This window comes from Patiria miniata, unplaced genomic scaffold (assembly GCF_015706575.1).
Source record: "Patiria miniata isolate m_02_andy unplaced genomic scaffold, ASM1570657v1 HiC_scaffold_20, whole genome shotgun sequence".
Lineage (NCBI taxonomy): Eukaryota > Metazoa > Echinodermata > Asteroidea > Valvatida > Asterinidae > Patiria > Patiria miniata.
In genome coordinates this window covers 35,793,175-35,811,095 of record NW_024037059.1, presented here as the reverse complement: position 1 = coordinate 35,811,095, position 17,921 = coordinate 35,793,175, and the positions used below count along the sequence as shown (strand labels likewise).

Below are 17,921 nucleotides of genomic sequence, written 5' to 3'. Positions count from 1 at the left end.
ATTATGATAAATGTTGTTCTTAAAGTTATTGCATATTAATTAAATGCACATTTTGCATAATGATCGCTGAAGCTATATTGTTTGCATAAATAGCTGGAAATACGTCTTACTTTTGCTTTAGATCTTTGATTTGTTTCGTATTATGTTGTGTTTCTTACATTTATCCAATTTACGTAATATAACCATTACTGATCAAGGGCGGATCCAGGGGGGGGCCAAAGGGGGCCATGCCCCCCCCCAAAAAAAACGAAACCAATTTTTTTTTTTTTATGTGACATCGCAATAAAGGCAGGCAATGAGTACACCACCATCTTTTCCTCAAAAAAACATTGGTTAAAGTGGTCAGAAATTGCCTCAGATCGCACCACAGAGCATCTAGAATCCAAAAAAATTTCGGGGCCCTTAAGCGGGCCCCGAACCCCACGCCGTAATTTTTTTGACCCACTTTTTTGGGGCACCAAAATTTTTTTGGGCCCCCCCCCCCCAAAAAATTGTGTTCTGGATCCGCCCTTGTTACTGATGGACGGTCTCTTAGTAAATCATCACTGAATTAAAGGAGTGCCCCTTTAATTCAGGAAAGTCAATGAACTGCCAATGACCTGTAGATAAAAAACTCGCTATAAGGTTTATTATTTGCACTATATATCAACATCACGACTTGTTTCGAAACCAGCTTATTAACTGTGAAATTAAATATGATACAATTAGCATACAATCCGAAACTCACGAAAACTTAGGCCTGCTCTGCCAACACGAAAGCGGATCTCTCATCTGAAAATTGATGTCAGGAAATTCAACAAGTTGCGTAAACAGTTTTATAATTATACACAATGCTATAACTTCCTATGCTTATGGTTTTTAAAGTGGAGCTGTGCATGTTGGAAATACAAAATGGTCGATATTATTAGAGGCTTTTTTTTTTTTTTTTTTTTTTACATATACCACCATTTTGGCCAACGTGAAAACTAAAAAGCATTTTAGGACTGATGCCGATAAGAAAGTACTCACTTTGGTTTTTGACCTTGTAAATGTATACCCTGCGTTGTTATTAAATTTTCAATACACCTAGTAATATAGGCCTTTACTTGGAAAATCTTGTTAAGTATGGAACGCCTAAAAAACACTTTGTTGCATGGCTTTTATTTTTAAAGAATGTTTACATATTCACATTAGCACAGATAATACAGATTCATAGCAAGAAGAAATTAAGAAATGTATTTTGTATTAGGCGCCTTCCCCTTAGCCCTTCTAAACTGATAGCCCTGTGACAAACCGTCAAAAAATATATCCACTTCCTATCTGACTTTTGAACAGGCTTGTCACCAACTGCCAAAAGCCCCATGGATTAAACCACATTACTTTCAAAACCTGTTAATTGAAGGGGTTTGATAGATAGGGTGACCTTGAATGCTTCTACAACTTGTGTAGCAGCCATCTTAGAGGACAATGCCTTTGCTGGGATCAGGCGCGGTTCTTGGGGGGGGGGGGGCTTGCTTTAGTCTAGCTTGGCCCTTCCCCAAAAATGCTATTGAAAACTAGACAATGTTTCGGAATTTTGTTGACGTAAATTCAGGTCACGATATAGACTGATAGTTTGCACATCCCGATGTTGGTGCATACCAAGTTAGCACCAACTCGAACCTGTATACCTGTGTCAAAATAGGCCTTAAGAAATTACTTGATGACGTCACGATGACGTCACTTCGGTTTTTGTATACCAGTAAATATACCTACCCACCAAGTTTCATAACGATCGGACATTCCATTATATGTATTTCAAAATCCACCTTTTTATGACGTCATGATGACGTCAATGTTCAGCATACATCTGCAGGTGCTAGTCCAAGTGTGTGCCAAGTATAAAGGCAATCGGATTAATTGTTGTGCCCAAAATGCCATGCACGATGAAAACGTTTAGGCCTAAAAATGCTATGGGAAATGACTGAAAAAAGTAACTTGACAAAAACAAAGGCTGTTTGGCAAATGCCGAAACAGCCAAGAAAAAAACTTTAACGAAAACAGAGGCTTGTTCTGCAATGTTCAGAATATATAAAGTGACGTTATTTGCGAAGGGTTTAGCCCCCCCCCCCTGAAATATTGGATCTAGAACCGCGCCTTGCTGGGGTTAAACATGAGTGAACCATTTTGTGCATTCATCGTTACTTAACTACATCCATCATTTACATGCTCTCACCAGCGCTGAACCACCTTATCTATCAATGTCAGTCAAGGCACCAAACCCTCAGTTAAAAAAAATTATCACAGCCTGTCAATAATTTGTACCAATATGAGGCAAATTTTCAGAACGATCTTTCATCCAAGTAAGCTTTTTGATAATAATTTGGTATGCTACTTTTGGGATAATTGCAAATGATTCTAGTGCCTTTGATTGATGTTATTCTTTAGGATCATACTATTCATAGATGATATTTTCCACCCATCCCGGCTTTCCTTCCATGGTAATCGGCGGTTGGTCGTTTGGTTGTCCGTCTCTATCTTTGTTTCTCGCCTCAATCTCTATCGGAAACGATTCGCATCCGTACACTTCATTGTCAACCCACCCGCTGTCGCCGTCTTGGTCATTTTGAGGGGGAACCGAAAGTGTGGCGCCCTCATCGGCGGGTCTCTTCTTGACGACTTGGCTGTACACGGGCGGAGCATTGTCGCGATCGCCTTGGCTTTGTGCAGTGCCGCTGGTATCCAAGATAGGGTTGGCGAACGTGTGGTTTACGTAATGGGCACCAACCGTATCCAAGGCAATGTCTGATCCCTTCTGTTCTTTAGGCTTCCTGATCCTAAACAAAAGTTTGCAAAAATATTTACGAACTGTGACCCTTATAAAGGGGCCTATACACCCATGTCACCTCCCCTTTTTCTTGGGGGGGGGGGGGGGCAAATTAAATATCACAATCGGTGTACTTCAAATTTTAAGGAGCATAAGGCCATGTAAAGTAATACATGTAGTGGCTGTGTTTTACCTTCCGCAATCCTTCAAAATCCTCCAAAACCTGGTGGATTTTGAAGCATCTGGGAGGTTAAGGGTTAAGGAGGTGCACAAGGATGTTCACGAATGGTTTGTACATGGCTTCCTTGAATAAACCAACCGCGTCTAAGAAAGTATGTGTATGGCTAATTTACACAAATTACGTGGTTCGAATGCTTTCGTTGTGCGCTATAAAGATGTAGTGCGGGGAAAACTTAAAGATGGGCCTATATCTTAAAGTTTAAATTGGCAGCGTGGACTAAATGGTGAGTGTCCACTAGGACTTTTGCACCGACTTGTGCCCTTTTACCTTTTTCTCCATAGAAAAAACACTGCCACTATCAGCACAGTTAATGCTACCAGGGCCCCAACAGCAATTCCAGCAACTTCACCTGCAGACAGACGATACATAGTTGCCATTATTGTAATCATTGGGGTCTAGGAAAAACTTATATTTAACAACTTGTGGCTTAGACCTACAAGGACTAAAAATGGTGCTTTAACCTTTATTACCCTGGTGTGTTTTCGTGGAAACCTGCCCGAAATCCGCCAAAATCTAAACACCTTATGGTTCAATGCCAAATCTCGGAAACGACTGTGTGTTTGGCCCTGTATAACTGGTTGTGTGCTTAACAAATTGGAGTATTTTCAAGTTTACGCTGTATTGGTCACATGATTACTTTTCTGAATTGTGGTCTTAAACAACCCAGCCTACCCCATCAACTGGGACAGCCCCAGAGTAGGACATTGGGTGCTGAAAAACATGCAAAACAAAATCAGACCAACTTGACTCACTCTTTAGCCAGCACAGGCCGGAATTGACGCGGGGACGCGGCTTTTTTTTTCTTTTTTTCTTCTTCACGCTTGGATTGTACAGACAAGGTGGGTACTTTTTTGCTTTTTTGGTGTCCTCATGTACATTGGTGTCCTCCATAATTTGCCTTGGTGCAATTTCCCATTCCTTGGCGCTCTTTGGTAAAAAAAAACTGAGGAGGTGCGGCAATAGAGGGCGCTGTTGGAGCTACCGCTGAACATTTTTGGGGGAAAAAAGATTGACGCGCATGATTAAAATCGACGCGCGCGCTGACCATACCAGAGACTGACTTATTTTTTTTTGACCTAAGAGAGAAGTCAAGTGATTTCAAAATGAGGCTGAAGACTAGACTGGTTACACGTCCAACCATGGTCCAACTGTTTGAAAAGACTGACCTCTTCATTATTGTCATTAGTCTGGTGGCTGACTAAGGAGAAATGTGTGGAAATAATAGAGACTAAATGTTGGACTGGTTGTTCAGGTGCCAGTCTATACCTTAAGTTTGGGACTCTCATACACAGTATTGTGTATGGCTCAACTATAGTTGGGAATGCTCCAACTTCAGTTGGGAATGCCCCAACTACAGTTGGGAATGCCCCAACTACAGATGGACTGCCAAAACTATAGTTGGCACTGTAACAACGACATACCTGTTCCTAACTTTCCAGCGATAGGACTGTTTGTTCGATGATCTGGAGCCTTTGTGCTTTCCCGGGTCGGAGATAGAATCTTTGAAGAGGTCTTCTGGGTTGTGTGTGTCTGTGACTCGCCCACATCAGTAGTGTACCCTGTTAATGGCTTGGAGATGTGAAATGTAGTTGTGGTTTGCGATGGGGTGGTACTATGAGGCGATGTATAAGCGCTCAGTGTTGTTAGATTTGCTGAGGCTGTAGGCAATGTGGATGGAAGAACTCACAATGTAAATGTGTGCAACCCAAGAGTTGCAGTTACGGCATCCCATTTCAGTCAGCTGATCTCGAGTCACGTGAGATGCTTTTCAAATGACAGAGGTAGTCCTTGGTCATTGTTCAATACTTGTACTAACTTGAGACTGACTTGTCATTTGGTTTTGATTTATTAGAAATTTTGTCCCGTGTCCATTGCTTGCATGTACTCAGGAAAAGCCTTCAATTAAGAAATGAGGCAAATGTTCAGTTTTCTGCATAAATTGTCTAAGCTAAGAGGGAAAATAATCTTAAAGTGGGATATCCCGTGCTCTTTAAAAAATTGGGTTTTTTTCTTCTAACGAATGTTCAATTCGTGTGTTTTGTTCTGACTAAAACACAACTTTAATCCGATTTTTGGCGTCTGCAACCCTCTGAAAAGATGGCTTTCATTTTGCACACAACTGAACCCGCCTTGCGAGAGCTAAATTATTGTCTGGCAGCCAATAATTCGAATTTTGTGAAGAAATAATTCAATAACTAAACGTCGGTGGATTCTTTTCGGTCGGTGTCTTGGTAGTGCAGTTTTTGCATCAGGGAAAATTTTGCCACTTCATGAAATAAACACTGATGTTCAATTGGGTTAATTTAATGTATGATGAATTCGATAAAACACACAATCATGTGGAGTTAATGTCCAGAAGCATTTGCTTCAAGCAGAAAACGTTTGCTTAGCAACATAGGGCTACCAGGCAAAAAACCACTTGATACTTATAATATATCTCTTGTTACTGGTTACCAGCTTTGCAACGAAATTTGTTGTATGTTTTCCTGCTTAACAGCACCATGAAATTGCGCCCAGATTTACCTTCACATGTCGGTACCGAGTCACTCCACGTGACGTTGTTGTAGCCAGTCTCAATGCATTCAATGCTTGATGCTCCATGGAGGGTATATCCAGGGTCACAGGAGAAATCTACACGAGTCCCGAAGAACTTGAAGTTGTTGAGATTGTAAGACAGTGAACGCGGGTTGGTGATGTTATGGGCTCCGTTGGTGGGTGGTCCTATGTCATTACTGCATACTCCTTGCGAAACTGTAATGGGGGATTGGACCAATGCTTTGAAATGTATGAAACTTGAAGAAGTAATTTATAAGGGGAAAAAATAGACCGAATATTTCTGCCATAATCTAGCAATTGTCTTTCAAACTGCTAACCCATATACAAAACAAGATTTGTTTTACGGTGACATTTTACAGGGTGTCTGAAATAACAGCATATAGCTCGTAATCTGATAAGATAAAATTTGCCAAATTAAAGTGATGGTACAACATTCTATTTTGTCAGTCTGACTATCCTGTGAAGATAACAAGTTCAATCTGGTCATTTTAGATACCTTGATTATCGTTAACGCCTTATTATTCAGTTGGACTTGGATTCGCTTTTTTTTTAGGCCCCCCTATGTTTTTGCAAAGCTGTATAAAGAGGGTAGCTAACTAATTTTTCGTTGCTTAAAATGTCATCAAATATTGCACATCTCGGTTTCATCGCTCGGGGTCTTTGTTTTTGTGTTGACTTTAACGCATCCTCCCTCACCCCCACTTGAACAATTCTAGACTTCAACACCTCAGTGCCCCAACCCCCTCCCCACCTCCATATTTTTTTCGATCTGCCACTGCTATATATTTTGTATAATTATTAGTACAACTGTATACACATGTACTAGTAGATGCAGCCTTACCTCTGTATATAGAGATCCGGTCTGAGTCTCCACAGATCTGGTCGCTGTTTCCCGTACAAGTGTCTTGACAATGAGAGTCCGCCTTTTTTCCAAATCTGCCGTAGTCTTCAGTATTTCCACAGAAACATTCGTTTTTGTGTTCAAGTCCCGCGTACTCGTAGCTCGTTGTACGCGTATCTAGACAGTTCTTAAAGCACCGCTCCACAGATTGATCGTCGCTATCTACTGGTCCGATCGGCAGGGCACGATTACAACCGCCAAAAAAACCAGTACAATCCTCGTAGCATCCCAAATAACCAGGGGCTTTAATCAGAACATATACGATTTTAAAAATTGATAAATGCAACAACAAAAAACAGTGCCGTAAACTCTTTTTTTCCCTTCAATTATTTGATCTATAAAACGCTTTTTGGCCCACAAATTGTCCTTTTTGGATACTCTACAACTATACATCCCAGGCCCCACCTACCCTTGACTTCCAAAATGTTCCATTCCCAATACTTGCAGGGTTTCAGTCTCACAGGTCCTTCACGTTAGCCATTAACTTTGGCGGGACGTTCACTCGCCCTATTGATTTGTGTACATTCCTATAGGACATTTATGGAGTCAAATGAATCATGGCCCGCAAAGTAAAAAGTGATGAACTAAACTCTAGGCTGTCCCAAAATTACCAAGAAAATATGTTACAATGATGAAGAATAATCAGACACATGCATTAATTAGACTTGTTAAAAGTGGCCAATTGGAACCAGTTGGCCCTCGTCTTTGCATGCAGGGTATGGGGTCAGACTACTATACAGGGTACTTTTGACAGCAATTTTTACTTACTCGTTGAGCACATTTAAAAAAATCAATTTAATGGTATTGAAATATTGATATTTAAACATATTAAGTGACGAAAAAAAAGATTTCAAATGCATATTTTGTCTCTGCGATATGGTAGTTTAAAATGTTCATGTGCCAAACCTATTGACCTATCGCGGTAGAATTGCATGAGAATCGCAGCTTGTGAAATATTTTCCAATTACATGCAATACAAATGGACGCGGAACCCGCAAAATCTGAGACTAACCAAATTTAGTGCCCAAAAAAATCCATAGGATTGTCTAAGGGGCGTGGCGAACTCGCAAACGGCGATAGGTCAATTTGTCCAGGGACGGCTTTATTCCATCCGTTTGACTGAGGTCCCGGAGCTTGATTTGAAGACTAAAACACTACACTAAACTTACACGCGGACAACGTGATTTTAGTGACTTGTATTCAAATTAGCATACTGACACTATTCTTGCAATTTTCCAGCACGTATGGTAGAGGAGCTATTCTTCACTACATTATAAAAAAAAATAGTTCAACTAAGTTTAGTTTATAAGTAAGTTAAAATTCCTGTCACTTTCCTTCTTTTTGCACTACCCTGCACTACCCTGTATGTATCACATCACTCGTCTTCCGGTATGCAACACACAACTAAAATCCGTGCCTTCCGGGGTACCATTACACTGAGTAGGAAAGTACAGACCGTCACGAGCCAATGTGGCCCATCAGGCCTGCGTTTATCCCCGGTTTCAGTGTATGGCATGAAACGACTGAGAATATAATGTTCTATTCCCCTGGGCTGCCCGTCCTTCGCAGGTTACTCCCCAGCTAATACCCGTTTATACTCCTGGGTGGAGAGAAGCAAGTGGAGGGGGGGGGGGAGCTTGCCCAAGGACACAACATATGGCCAGCAGCTGGATTCGAAACTGTAACCCTCTGATCATGAGTCACATATCTTAACCATACACTAGGCCACACTCCCCACATTACCCTTAGTTCTTCCCAAATGTATTCGGTGTCACTCAGCCCTATCCCCCCCCCCCCCCAAAAAAAAAGACATCTAAAATTGCTTACCATTCCGTGGCTGCGACAAAACTAATACAAGCTTGCAAGCTGTAGTAAACAGAGTGAAAACAAACGGGCGACCAGACAATAATCCATCACTAACCCGCTGATGCTTTGGAAGAAACATGGCCATGTTTCTTCGACAATGACCTGTGCGCAACTATATATATATACATGTATGCAGACCTATTCAACCCATAGATGAGAAATGCACCACTGCACCTTTCACCAGTAATTCCTTTGTTAAGTATGCTTCAAATCCGTGGCTTTGAGTTGCAGTTGGAAAAGTACGATTTGGTTCCGGGTGGATATCCGTCACGGAACACCGCATGGTTTTGTTTATGCTACTGTAAAAACAAAGTTCAAGGAACTTTTTTTGGTGGTGGTGGGGGGGGGGGGGGAACAAGTTACCAATCATAACTTATTTACACCGAGTATTGTACAAATGTATTTCATTCCGACCATAAATCACCAATAAAAATATGTAAATACTAAAATACTTCATTGAAATCAAATGTAGGCCTATCTGCATTCTTATCCTCTTTGAAATTGACAACACTACGTTAAAAATGAAAGTAAAAATCATAATACAAGAGTAACAAATACTTCAGCACGTAGACCAGGACTTTATGAAATATAAGGAACTATTGATTTTGTATGTGACTGATCAGTACTAACGTTTTAATCATAAGTTAAGGTCAGACTTTCTCATCAAAGTATCCATTTATTCTTCAAAATAATTATTAATGTTTTTGCTTTTATTTGAGTTGTCATATCAATGAAATTCACATTTGGTATAATGATCGCTGATGAGGCCCAATTCTTTGGATAAATAGGTAGAAATGCGTGTAACTTTTGCTTTATATATTTGATTTGTTTCGTATTCATGTTGTATTTCTTACATTTATCAACTAAGCCTCTGTACTAATGACGTCAGACTTTGTTTACATGTGCACTTTCCTGTGGAGCCAGCGGGGGCCCACGGTCCACTGAGCACCATAGGAAAGCACACACGCAAACAAAGTGTGACGTCATTATTACAGAGGCTTATTAAATACCACTTATATTACCATGGACTCTAATAAATCATAACGGTCATTACAAACGGCTACAACCTTATGCGAGTTGGAGTGCCCCTTTAATGCAGGGAAGCGAATGAACGACCTGTACACACGCTCGCTATAAGATTTATAACTTGCACTGTCATCATAATGACTTGTTTCGAAACAAAATCCGCCAGCTTATTAACGGTGAAATTAATTATGATACAATTAGCATACAATTCGAAACTCATAGACAATAGGCCTGCTCTGCCAAGTGCCAACACGAAAGCGGATCTCTCATGAAATTGATGTTAGGAAATTCAACAAGGTGTGTAAACAGTTTTAGAATTTTACACAGTGCTATAATTACTTTCAATATAACGCTTATAGTATTTAAAGTGGAGCAGTGCATGTTGGAAACACAAAATGGTCGATATAATTAGTGGCAAATTGCACTGATACCGTACCGCCATCGTAGGCCATCGTGAAAAGCATTATGGGACTGATCGATGCGCATAAGAAAGTACACACTCTTGTTGTTGTTGACCTTGTAAATGTATACCCCGCGTTTTTATTACATTTTCAATACACCGTGGAATCATAATAGACTTAAAATCTTGTTAAGTATGGAATCCCTAAAACACTTTGTTGCATGGCTTTTATTTTTAAAAGAATATTTTACATGTTCATATTTAGTTAGCACAGAGTACAGGTCGATACAGCACAGGGGCGTCAATCACTTCTCAAAAGTGGGGGGGGGGGGACATACCTTGATCATAAATAATGCGAGCGCGAAGTGCGAAGCCCTTACAGCGTGGGGTTCGGGGCCCGCTTAAGGGCCCCTACAAAATTCGGATTCTAGATGCTCATGTGGTGTGATCTGAGGCAATTTCGACCACTTTAACCAATATTTTCTTAGCAAAAGATTCATTGTAGTACATAATAGGGCTCTGTAAATGAGGCACGAGTTCAAAAATCTGAGGGAGGGGGACATTTGATATTGTGTCCCCCACCCTTCAAAAAGTGTGTGTGTGTGTGGGGGGGGGGGGGGAGAAACATGTCCCCCTGCCCCCCCCCCCCCCCCCCCCCCCCAGGATTGACGCCTATGATACAGCAAGAAGAAATTAAGATATGTATTTGTATTAGGTCCTTTCCCCTTAGCCCTCCTATACTGATGGAACTGTCACAATATTTCCCATAGCTTTTGTACAGGTCTGTCACCAACTGCCAGAACCCCCATGGATTAAACCACATAACTGTCAATACCTCTTAATTGAACAAGTTTGATAGATATTAGATAGGGTGACATTGAATACTGCTACAACTTGTGTAGCAGCCAAGCTTAGAGGGCAGTGCCTTTGCTGGGATCAGGCGCGGTTCTGGGGGGGGGGGGGTAGAAAAGAGGAATTACCCTTCATGTAGCCTTGCAAACGTCATTTGCTACACAAGTGTTTTTATTCGAAGTATTCGGTCCCTTTCTGAACGCACCCTGAGGCATGTACTTTATTGCTGCTGTATTTGGTTCTTGTGGAGGTGGTGGTGGTGGTTCACTGTAATTACACAAATTACAATACTTAACTTTAGTATTAACAATTACAGAAAAACATAATAAACCATTAGATTAATTAGTCAAATATATATGCGATTGAGCTTGAGCCTTCACTTGACATAGTGCGTACATTATCCCTGTACGTGTAAGTAAACACCCCCAAAACATATAAATCTTCACTTTGAAAAGCTACAAATAATCTTACTAAATCACTCAGAATACGATAAATTATATCCATGAATAAATCAACAAGGCTTACCGATTGTGCTGGATCCGAAACTACAACATTTGGGACTTAGAAAACCTGATAATTTTACATTGATTTGGGGAGATAAATTTGGTACACGTTCATTGTTTACGAATCATCGGAATCATGAAGAATTTACACTTTGACCTTACAAAATGCACCATATCACAAGAGGGCGCTATTACGAAAGTACGGGAACGATTAACGTACGCACAGTTTTACCGCAACAAACTTATTTCCAATCAAAGGTATGCGTGATCATAAATTAAAGTTTAGAAAACACTTTGAAATAACAATTATGATAAACCCAAATTAAATTTCACAACTTGCCGCTACACTTCATTTCCTCGCGATTGAGGACCAAACCATCATGCTTTCAACGGAAACCTATGCTTTGCGTCGACAAAAAATGATAATGCACTTTCTCAGTTTTCTCAACTAAAGTGTCACATCTACTGATCTGAAATTTCGACAGATTAGTCTCTTAATAACCTGCTTCGGGCATCGCTGTATACTATAGTAAAGTTCCTTGAATCGGCAAACTTTTTTTTGTTTGGAACATTGTCTATTACATTTTGTCACTAATATTAACATTTTTGAGAGAGTGTGGACACAACATGGATGGTGCTTTTGCGAAGTGGGTAAAAGACTTTTGGGCTCTAAATAGCGCCCTCCTACTGTGTCCACCATCTCTACAAAAGGCTTATTGACATTTCTTTAAGCGTACTTGAACTTGTATACCTCTTTAAACTTGAAATAACAGATAATTGTGCTATCCACTGTGCTATTTCCCTGCATTGGAAGACTCACATTCAGCTATTCGTACTTAATAGGTAATGGTTTGCAAAAACAAAAATGTGTTTTTGCCGATTCAGGGAAAAACAACAGATCTGAAGCAGGTTATAAAAAAATAACCTGTCGCAATTTCATCCCAGAAGACATTTGTTTTCTTTTGAGAAAACTGCGAATGTGCATCTTTCATTTTCTCGACGCATGGTTTGGTCCTATAACCACCGCAAGGATCTGATGTTAAACTCGTTTATTCTAAAAAATAACAGCATACTGTACTAATGATTTTACAGGATGCTTGATGCTATTATTTACTTGCAATCAAGTAGGATATTTCATGATATTTTGACAGATTTATGTTGAATGTTCGCAAATGGTGTCCATTGCCTTCAAAAATTACGGTGACACCATGCGGTTCGTATGACACGCACCGGTCGAAATGTTCAACACACTGTATATAAATTCCACATAGTGTTACTTTAAACCGCATTTTTGGCATGTAAATGGATTAACAGCAGTATATTTCCCGTGGCTTTTATGAAGTGACAAGCGGATACACTGTGAACATGAGACACTGAACAAGGCAAGGCTCGAACGGAAAGCCATTTTCCTGAATGTATGTGCATGTATTATAATGCCGCAATTTAATTCAGCGACAAGTGTAAAGAACAGGTATATAATAATTAGGGGCTTAGCTGAAAAATCCTTTCACTGGAACTTTGAAATTAAAGATAAACTATGTTTCAAATGATGAGATTTAATTTACAGTTGGTAATACTTTATCTATTTAGGCTTTTTACATTGTGAGTGGTTCTGCATGTGCGGTGTTATTTCTGTATTGCATTCTCTGTCGTCACTCAATTGGAAAGGATTCGCACCCGTACACTGTATTTTCAACCCAACCACTCTCACCACCATCACGGTTGGTAGGCGTGTCCCCCGGTGCAGTGACGTCATCAGGAGTAGCGTACACGTGATCGTGATGGGCGTTTTTATTCTTAGCGACCTGGCTGTACACGGGTGGGGCTGCTTGGGTTGGTTCAGTGCTGGGTTGGCTAACTACTGGTCAACGGTACGAACTGTTGGCGTGTTTTTGGTCCCACCGTGTCCATGACAACTTCTGAACTTCCAGTTCTTTTATTGGCTCTGGAAATTAACAAAAACCATGGAAATTTGTATTTTTCAAATGTGACTCGTATTGAGGGAGTTTATATGTTGTAGGATTAATAACAGAACAACCATACATTTATGTTTTTTTCAGACAGATATTTTGTTGCGGTTCTTGTTCTGCAGGTTTCAAATCGTATAGTCAATACAAATTTACAAACATGACATGCTGGTGACGTTAAAAAAATGTGGTATTTTTTTCTAAAATTTGCTTCGTCAAACCCATCGTTTTGTAAATGTTGGTTTTATTTTAATGCGTTTTTCATTTAAATTCACCAACTCTTAAAATTCAATTTTGCCCGAGAAACAATTTCACACGCTTTTCCCAAAACTATTTAGTTATTAACCGTTTAATTTCAAAGTTTGCTCACCCTCTTTAAACTAGGGGGGGGGGGGGGGGCTGTTCAAACCAGGCGATCATGGGCACTATCGTCGGACAAAATAATTTGGCACTTTTCACGGCACATTTTGGCGGCACAATGGACCGATCCAGTAAGCTCCGCCCAGTGCGCACGTGGGCAAATTAACATGCGCTCCTCTCCAATGCCAGTGCACGCTGCATGTTCCTTCCGCGTGCATCATTCGCGCGTGCGCGCATGTCGGACTTTAGTGCACGCACGTCGGACATAAATCACGGCTGTGATTGGTCAGAACACCATGGGGCGGTGCTTACTGGATCGGTCCATTGCCGACGTTCGGGCGACATTCCAAAAAAATGGAAACTCGTTAAAAAGGGCGCTCGTGAAAAAAGGGCACTTGTGAAAAAAAGGCACTCTTTCAAAAATGTTGAGAAGTGAATACGTCCTTAACCCCTCCCCCGGCTAAGCCACTGGTTAAAGTGGCTCGCTCTACGACATCCTTGTCATTTAAAACAATAAAAAAGTATGCAAGTAGCAAGTGGTCGTTAAGCAAAAAACTGGACCCGACTGAGTGACTGATTAAGTTACTGACTATAAATTTTGTGAGTCTTGAGTCCAGCTCGGTAAGACAAGCCTGATTCTTGTTTAATGGTGTGCGAGGTGCATGGAAGCAGTTATATATACCTTTTCTTCCGTAGATATATCACCACCACCAAAAGAGCCACAGTCAATGCCGCTATTATTCCAACTGCTATTCCAACTATCATACCTGTGGAAGAAAAAAAACAATGCAGCAGTCTTGACTGAAGACTAGCCTTCTCGAGGATTATTTTAAACCACTACTTAGAAGCTAACCTTGTTTTGACAGCGATATCTAATCCTTCAAATAGCTACAAAATAATACTGCTATTGGATGAATATTGCTCAAAGTAAAGATAGGACTAGTGTGTCACATACCCTCTGAAAATTATTCCACCTGAAATGGAAGAAAACTATCAACAAGGTGGTTTTAATTGATTGTACGTGCGTTAGCAACATAATCCAGTTACGAGACCCCCCCCAAAAAACTTGCATAGGCCTATATACGTTTTCTCTGTTTTCTTAAAATGTATCGCGAGATGAAATTTCAACTAGTTAGTTGTTGTACATCTCACATAAGATTTTGAGCAATTTTGTTGCTTCAGACGAAAACAAAATGCACAAAAAAACCCAAATGATCCAATGTACTAATAATTAGGCAATGATAATGTCGGAAGAAGTATTATACAATGCAGAGTAAGTTTCTTGATTATTTTTTATTTTTCGTACCTGTCTCTAACTCTCCTTTATGGGTATCATTAGTCCCCTTTGCCGTTGTGCTGGAACTGTTATATCGGTCTGTAGAAGTAGCCCCGTAATCATCAGCTGGATGAAATAAAATATTGGCCAGTTTGAGTTAGGCTGGCGCAGTGGCGGTACTTTCTTCGCTTTTCACTTCTGAGACCCAGGTTCGATTCCTGCACATGACTATACATGCGGGTTTTCCTAGCATATATCATTTTGGAGGAGTTTGCGTCCTTTCTTTAAAATAAAGCTGAACATTTCTTCATCATTTTCTCTATCTCTTTAGTTTCATATTGATTATGCAGATCATTAATGTCTATCACTACGATGTGCAATAATATTGTCAATGTCAATTAACACATTAACACTCGGTACGCCAATGTCCGTTCGGTTAAGTATTGTTTCTCACAACTTTTAGAAACCTACATTTGGGTAGTGTGATTAGTTGATGCACAACAAAATGAAGAAAGGAAAGATCAGAACAAATGCAGTTTGCAACACCGCTTCGTTGTTTCCCCTTCTGAAAGTAGGTTTTTTCATATTTAGTTGGTGGCATTTTCATATTTTAGTATACTCTTAATATAGGTTTTAAAATAGCTGGAAAAACCTTTAATAAAATGACGGAATGCTTCATATACTTGTATATACGATGGGACTGTTGTCGAAGTAATAATACAGCTGTAGGCACTCCACGTGACGTTGTTTAGTGAAAGCGATTTAGTGAAAGCACGAAATCAAAATTTAGTGTTGTCTAATTTCATTCTTTTCTGATTATGGCAGGTTACTGTATCTTACTTAAATACCTTCACATGTTGGTACCGAGTCACTCCACGTGACGTTGTTGTAGCCAGTCTCAATACATTCAATGTTTGATGCTCCATGGAGGGTATATCCAGGGTCACAGGAGAAATCTACGCGAGTCCCGAAGAACTTGAAGTTGTTGAGATTGTAAGGCAGTGAACGCGGGTTGGCGATGTTGTGGGCTCCGTTGGCGGGTGGTCCTATGTCATTACCGCATACTCCGTCTGATACTGTTATAACAAGAAAGGAAAGAAGAAATTCCGAAAACTGGACCAACTTCCAGAATACGATCTACTTTTAAATAATAAGTCATTTATAAAAACAGAGAGAAAGCAGCCAAGATAATATAAACATCACACTATGAGCCATCCTTCGGACTCATTGTGTCGGAACTGTTTCGCAGTTTCGCGTTTTTTGTATGCAAATGAAACAGAAGAAGGAGTTAGGTAACCGCCCCTTTAGTTTGACCAATGTCGATTATTCATTACATGTTACTGGAGGAAATGATAGGACGTCCTATACATACTGCACATTTCGGTTCATAGCTCAAGGCCTTTTTTCTGCCTGTACATGTTGACATCAACATCTCCGCCAACACTCTTAACAATTCTTGGATTTCAAAGCGTCGGTTAAAGTTTCTTCGGAAAAAAAAATTGATCTAACACATGTAAATTAATGGATGAAGCCTTACTTCTGTAGATAGAGATCCTCTTATCATCTCCACAGAACTGGTCGCTGTTTCCCTCGCACCTATCTTGACACTCAGAGTCGTCCCTTATGTCGTGTCTGCCGTAGTCTTCGTTATTTCCACAAAAACATTCATATTTGTATTCTAGTCCTGCGTATTTGTAGCTGATGATTTCACCATCCAAGCAGTGTTTGAAGCACCATTCTACAGACTGATTGCTGCTGCCTTTGCTGCCACTTGGTCCAATCGGGAGCACACGATCACTCCCGTCATCTGCGCAGGTCAGATCTTCACAGTCCTGGTAGCATCCCAGATAACCAGGAGCTATAATCAGAAGCAAGTAAGTGAAAAGTGAAAAAGTACCCTTTGTTCAAATAAATACAAACAGCAAATTCTTTAGTGTCTCAACAAGTTTCAATTTTGTACATAGTCTAAAGTCTTGCCCTTAGTTGAGTCATTGAATTTCGGCAGTCGGATTTACTCTTTTTTTTAGGTTTTGTAAATTTCTGAAGACCAAAGCATGAGTCTAACACATCGTTCCCTCTCGGGTTGTACTGAAATAATGCTGGCAGTGAGAAAGAGCAGATTCAAAAATAGCCTGCCGAGGATAAGTAGATACCGAATGATACTTTAAAAAAAAATGATTGCGGTTCCCACTGCAATAACGCGGTCAATCAACTGGCCATTCGCCCATCTAACCCTGACAAAAGGGTGGCCAACTGGTCAAAATATCTGTACACCAGTAATCTGGAGGTCGTGGGTTCGAGTCCCAACCAAATCATTTTTAGACAATGATGCATGTGTATAGCATGTTTATAGAGTTACGTCGATAAATGGTACGGGATTCTCTCCGAGAACGCTTTTTTATTGAAACTACAATGAATATGTGCCCAATTGAAAATATTTAACAAAAATAACGACTTACCATTCCGTGGCTGCGACAAAACTAATACAACTTTGCAAGCTGTAATGAACAGAGCAAAAACCAACAGGCGACTAGACAAGAATCCATCACTAACCAGGCGATGCTTCAGTAGAATCATGACTAGGGCCTATGTTTTCTCGACAATGACCTGATTATGTGCACAGCTAATAATGTACTCCACTCACAGATGAGAAATGCGCTATTGCAGATTTCACGGTATATTTTGTTTGTGAAAACGGTGTCAAACATGCGTCGCTTTGAGTAGCAGTTTCTAAAAACACGATTTGATTCCGGGTAGATATCCCTCACGGCTGTTCTTTTTATGTAAATGCAAAAAAACCCACCAAATTTCAAGCACAGTCCTTTTCGAGTATTCATAACCAGACAGTTTATCCATTCCTATTGGTCGAGAGCCCGTCACGTGGGTGGTTTTAAACGGTTGAAACACCAACTGGTAACTCCTCTTTTCCGGTGTACTTGGAATTTTTACTCGGGCTTCGGAAATCTGGTCAATGTTTACTCTTCTTGGTTGAACCCTCACACGTGACCAGTCACTCTCCCAGTTATCTTCCTTTAGGCATGCGCAATACTATCAATGAGTCCGTATTTCATAGTCCTCATCATTGATGTACATCAATAATGGAAATCAATGGTCCTAATCATTGATCTCCATATACACAGACATGGAAATCAATGGTCCTAATTCACACTACACCGGTACCGTTGCGT

General features: G+C 40.3%; 1 protein-coding gene and 1 pseudogene across 3 annotated transcripts; both read right to left on the bottom strand.

Annotated features, from left to right (window-relative positions):
- Positions 1 to 491: 491 nt before the first annotated feature.
- Positions 492 to 11,429, bottom strand: LOC119728864 (uncharacterized protein in LEU2 3'region-like). Of its 3 annotated transcripts, XM_038201296.1 has the most exons (7): positions 11,153 to 11,429; positions 10,756 to 10,894; positions 6,424 to 6,726; positions 5,550 to 5,777; positions 4,448 to 4,684; positions 3,294 to 3,375; positions 492 to 2,795 (listed from the first exon to the last, which is right to left on the bottom strand). In XM_038201296.1, exons 2-7 carry the CDS (start codon positions 10,760 to 10,762, stop codon positions 2,414 to 2,416), a joined length of 1,239 nt encoding a protein of 412 aa, XP_038057224.1. In that variant the 5' UTR covers positions 10,763 to 10,894; positions 11,153 to 11,429; the 3' UTR covers positions 492 to 2,413. The 3 variants fall into 3 exon arrangements, with proteins under 3 accessions (XP_038057224.1, XP_038057222.1, XP_038057223.1); XM_038201294.1 differs by lacking the exons at positions 10,756 to 10,894; positions 11,153 to 11,429 and adding an exon at positions 8,311 to 8,612; XM_038201295.1 differs by lacking the exons at positions 10,756 to 10,894; positions 11,153 to 11,429 and adding an exon at positions 8,311 to 8,612 and having other exon boundaries at positions 4,448 to 4,585.
- Positions 11,430 to 12,782: 1,353 nt separating this feature from the next.
- On the bottom strand, positions 12,783 to 17,310 carry LOC119728090 (annotated as a pseudogene).
- Positions 17,311 to 17,921: the final 611 nt, after the last annotated feature.

Excerpts from the sequence above, each read along its gene's own strand:
- LOC119728864 (XM_038201294.1), bottom strand. The coding sequence starts at position 8,434 with ATGGCCATGTTTCTTCCAAAGCATCAGCGGGTTAGTGATGGATTATTG. Across the intron at positions 6,727-8,310 it reads TTTGTCGCAGCCACGGAATG|CCCCTGGTTATTTGGGATGC; the intron begins GTAAGCAATTTT and ends TTCTGATTAAAG. Across the intron at positions 4,685-5,549 it reads CTCGGTACCGACATGTGAAG|CCTCAGCAAATCTAACAACA; the intron begins GTAAATCTGGGC and ends CATTGCCTACAG.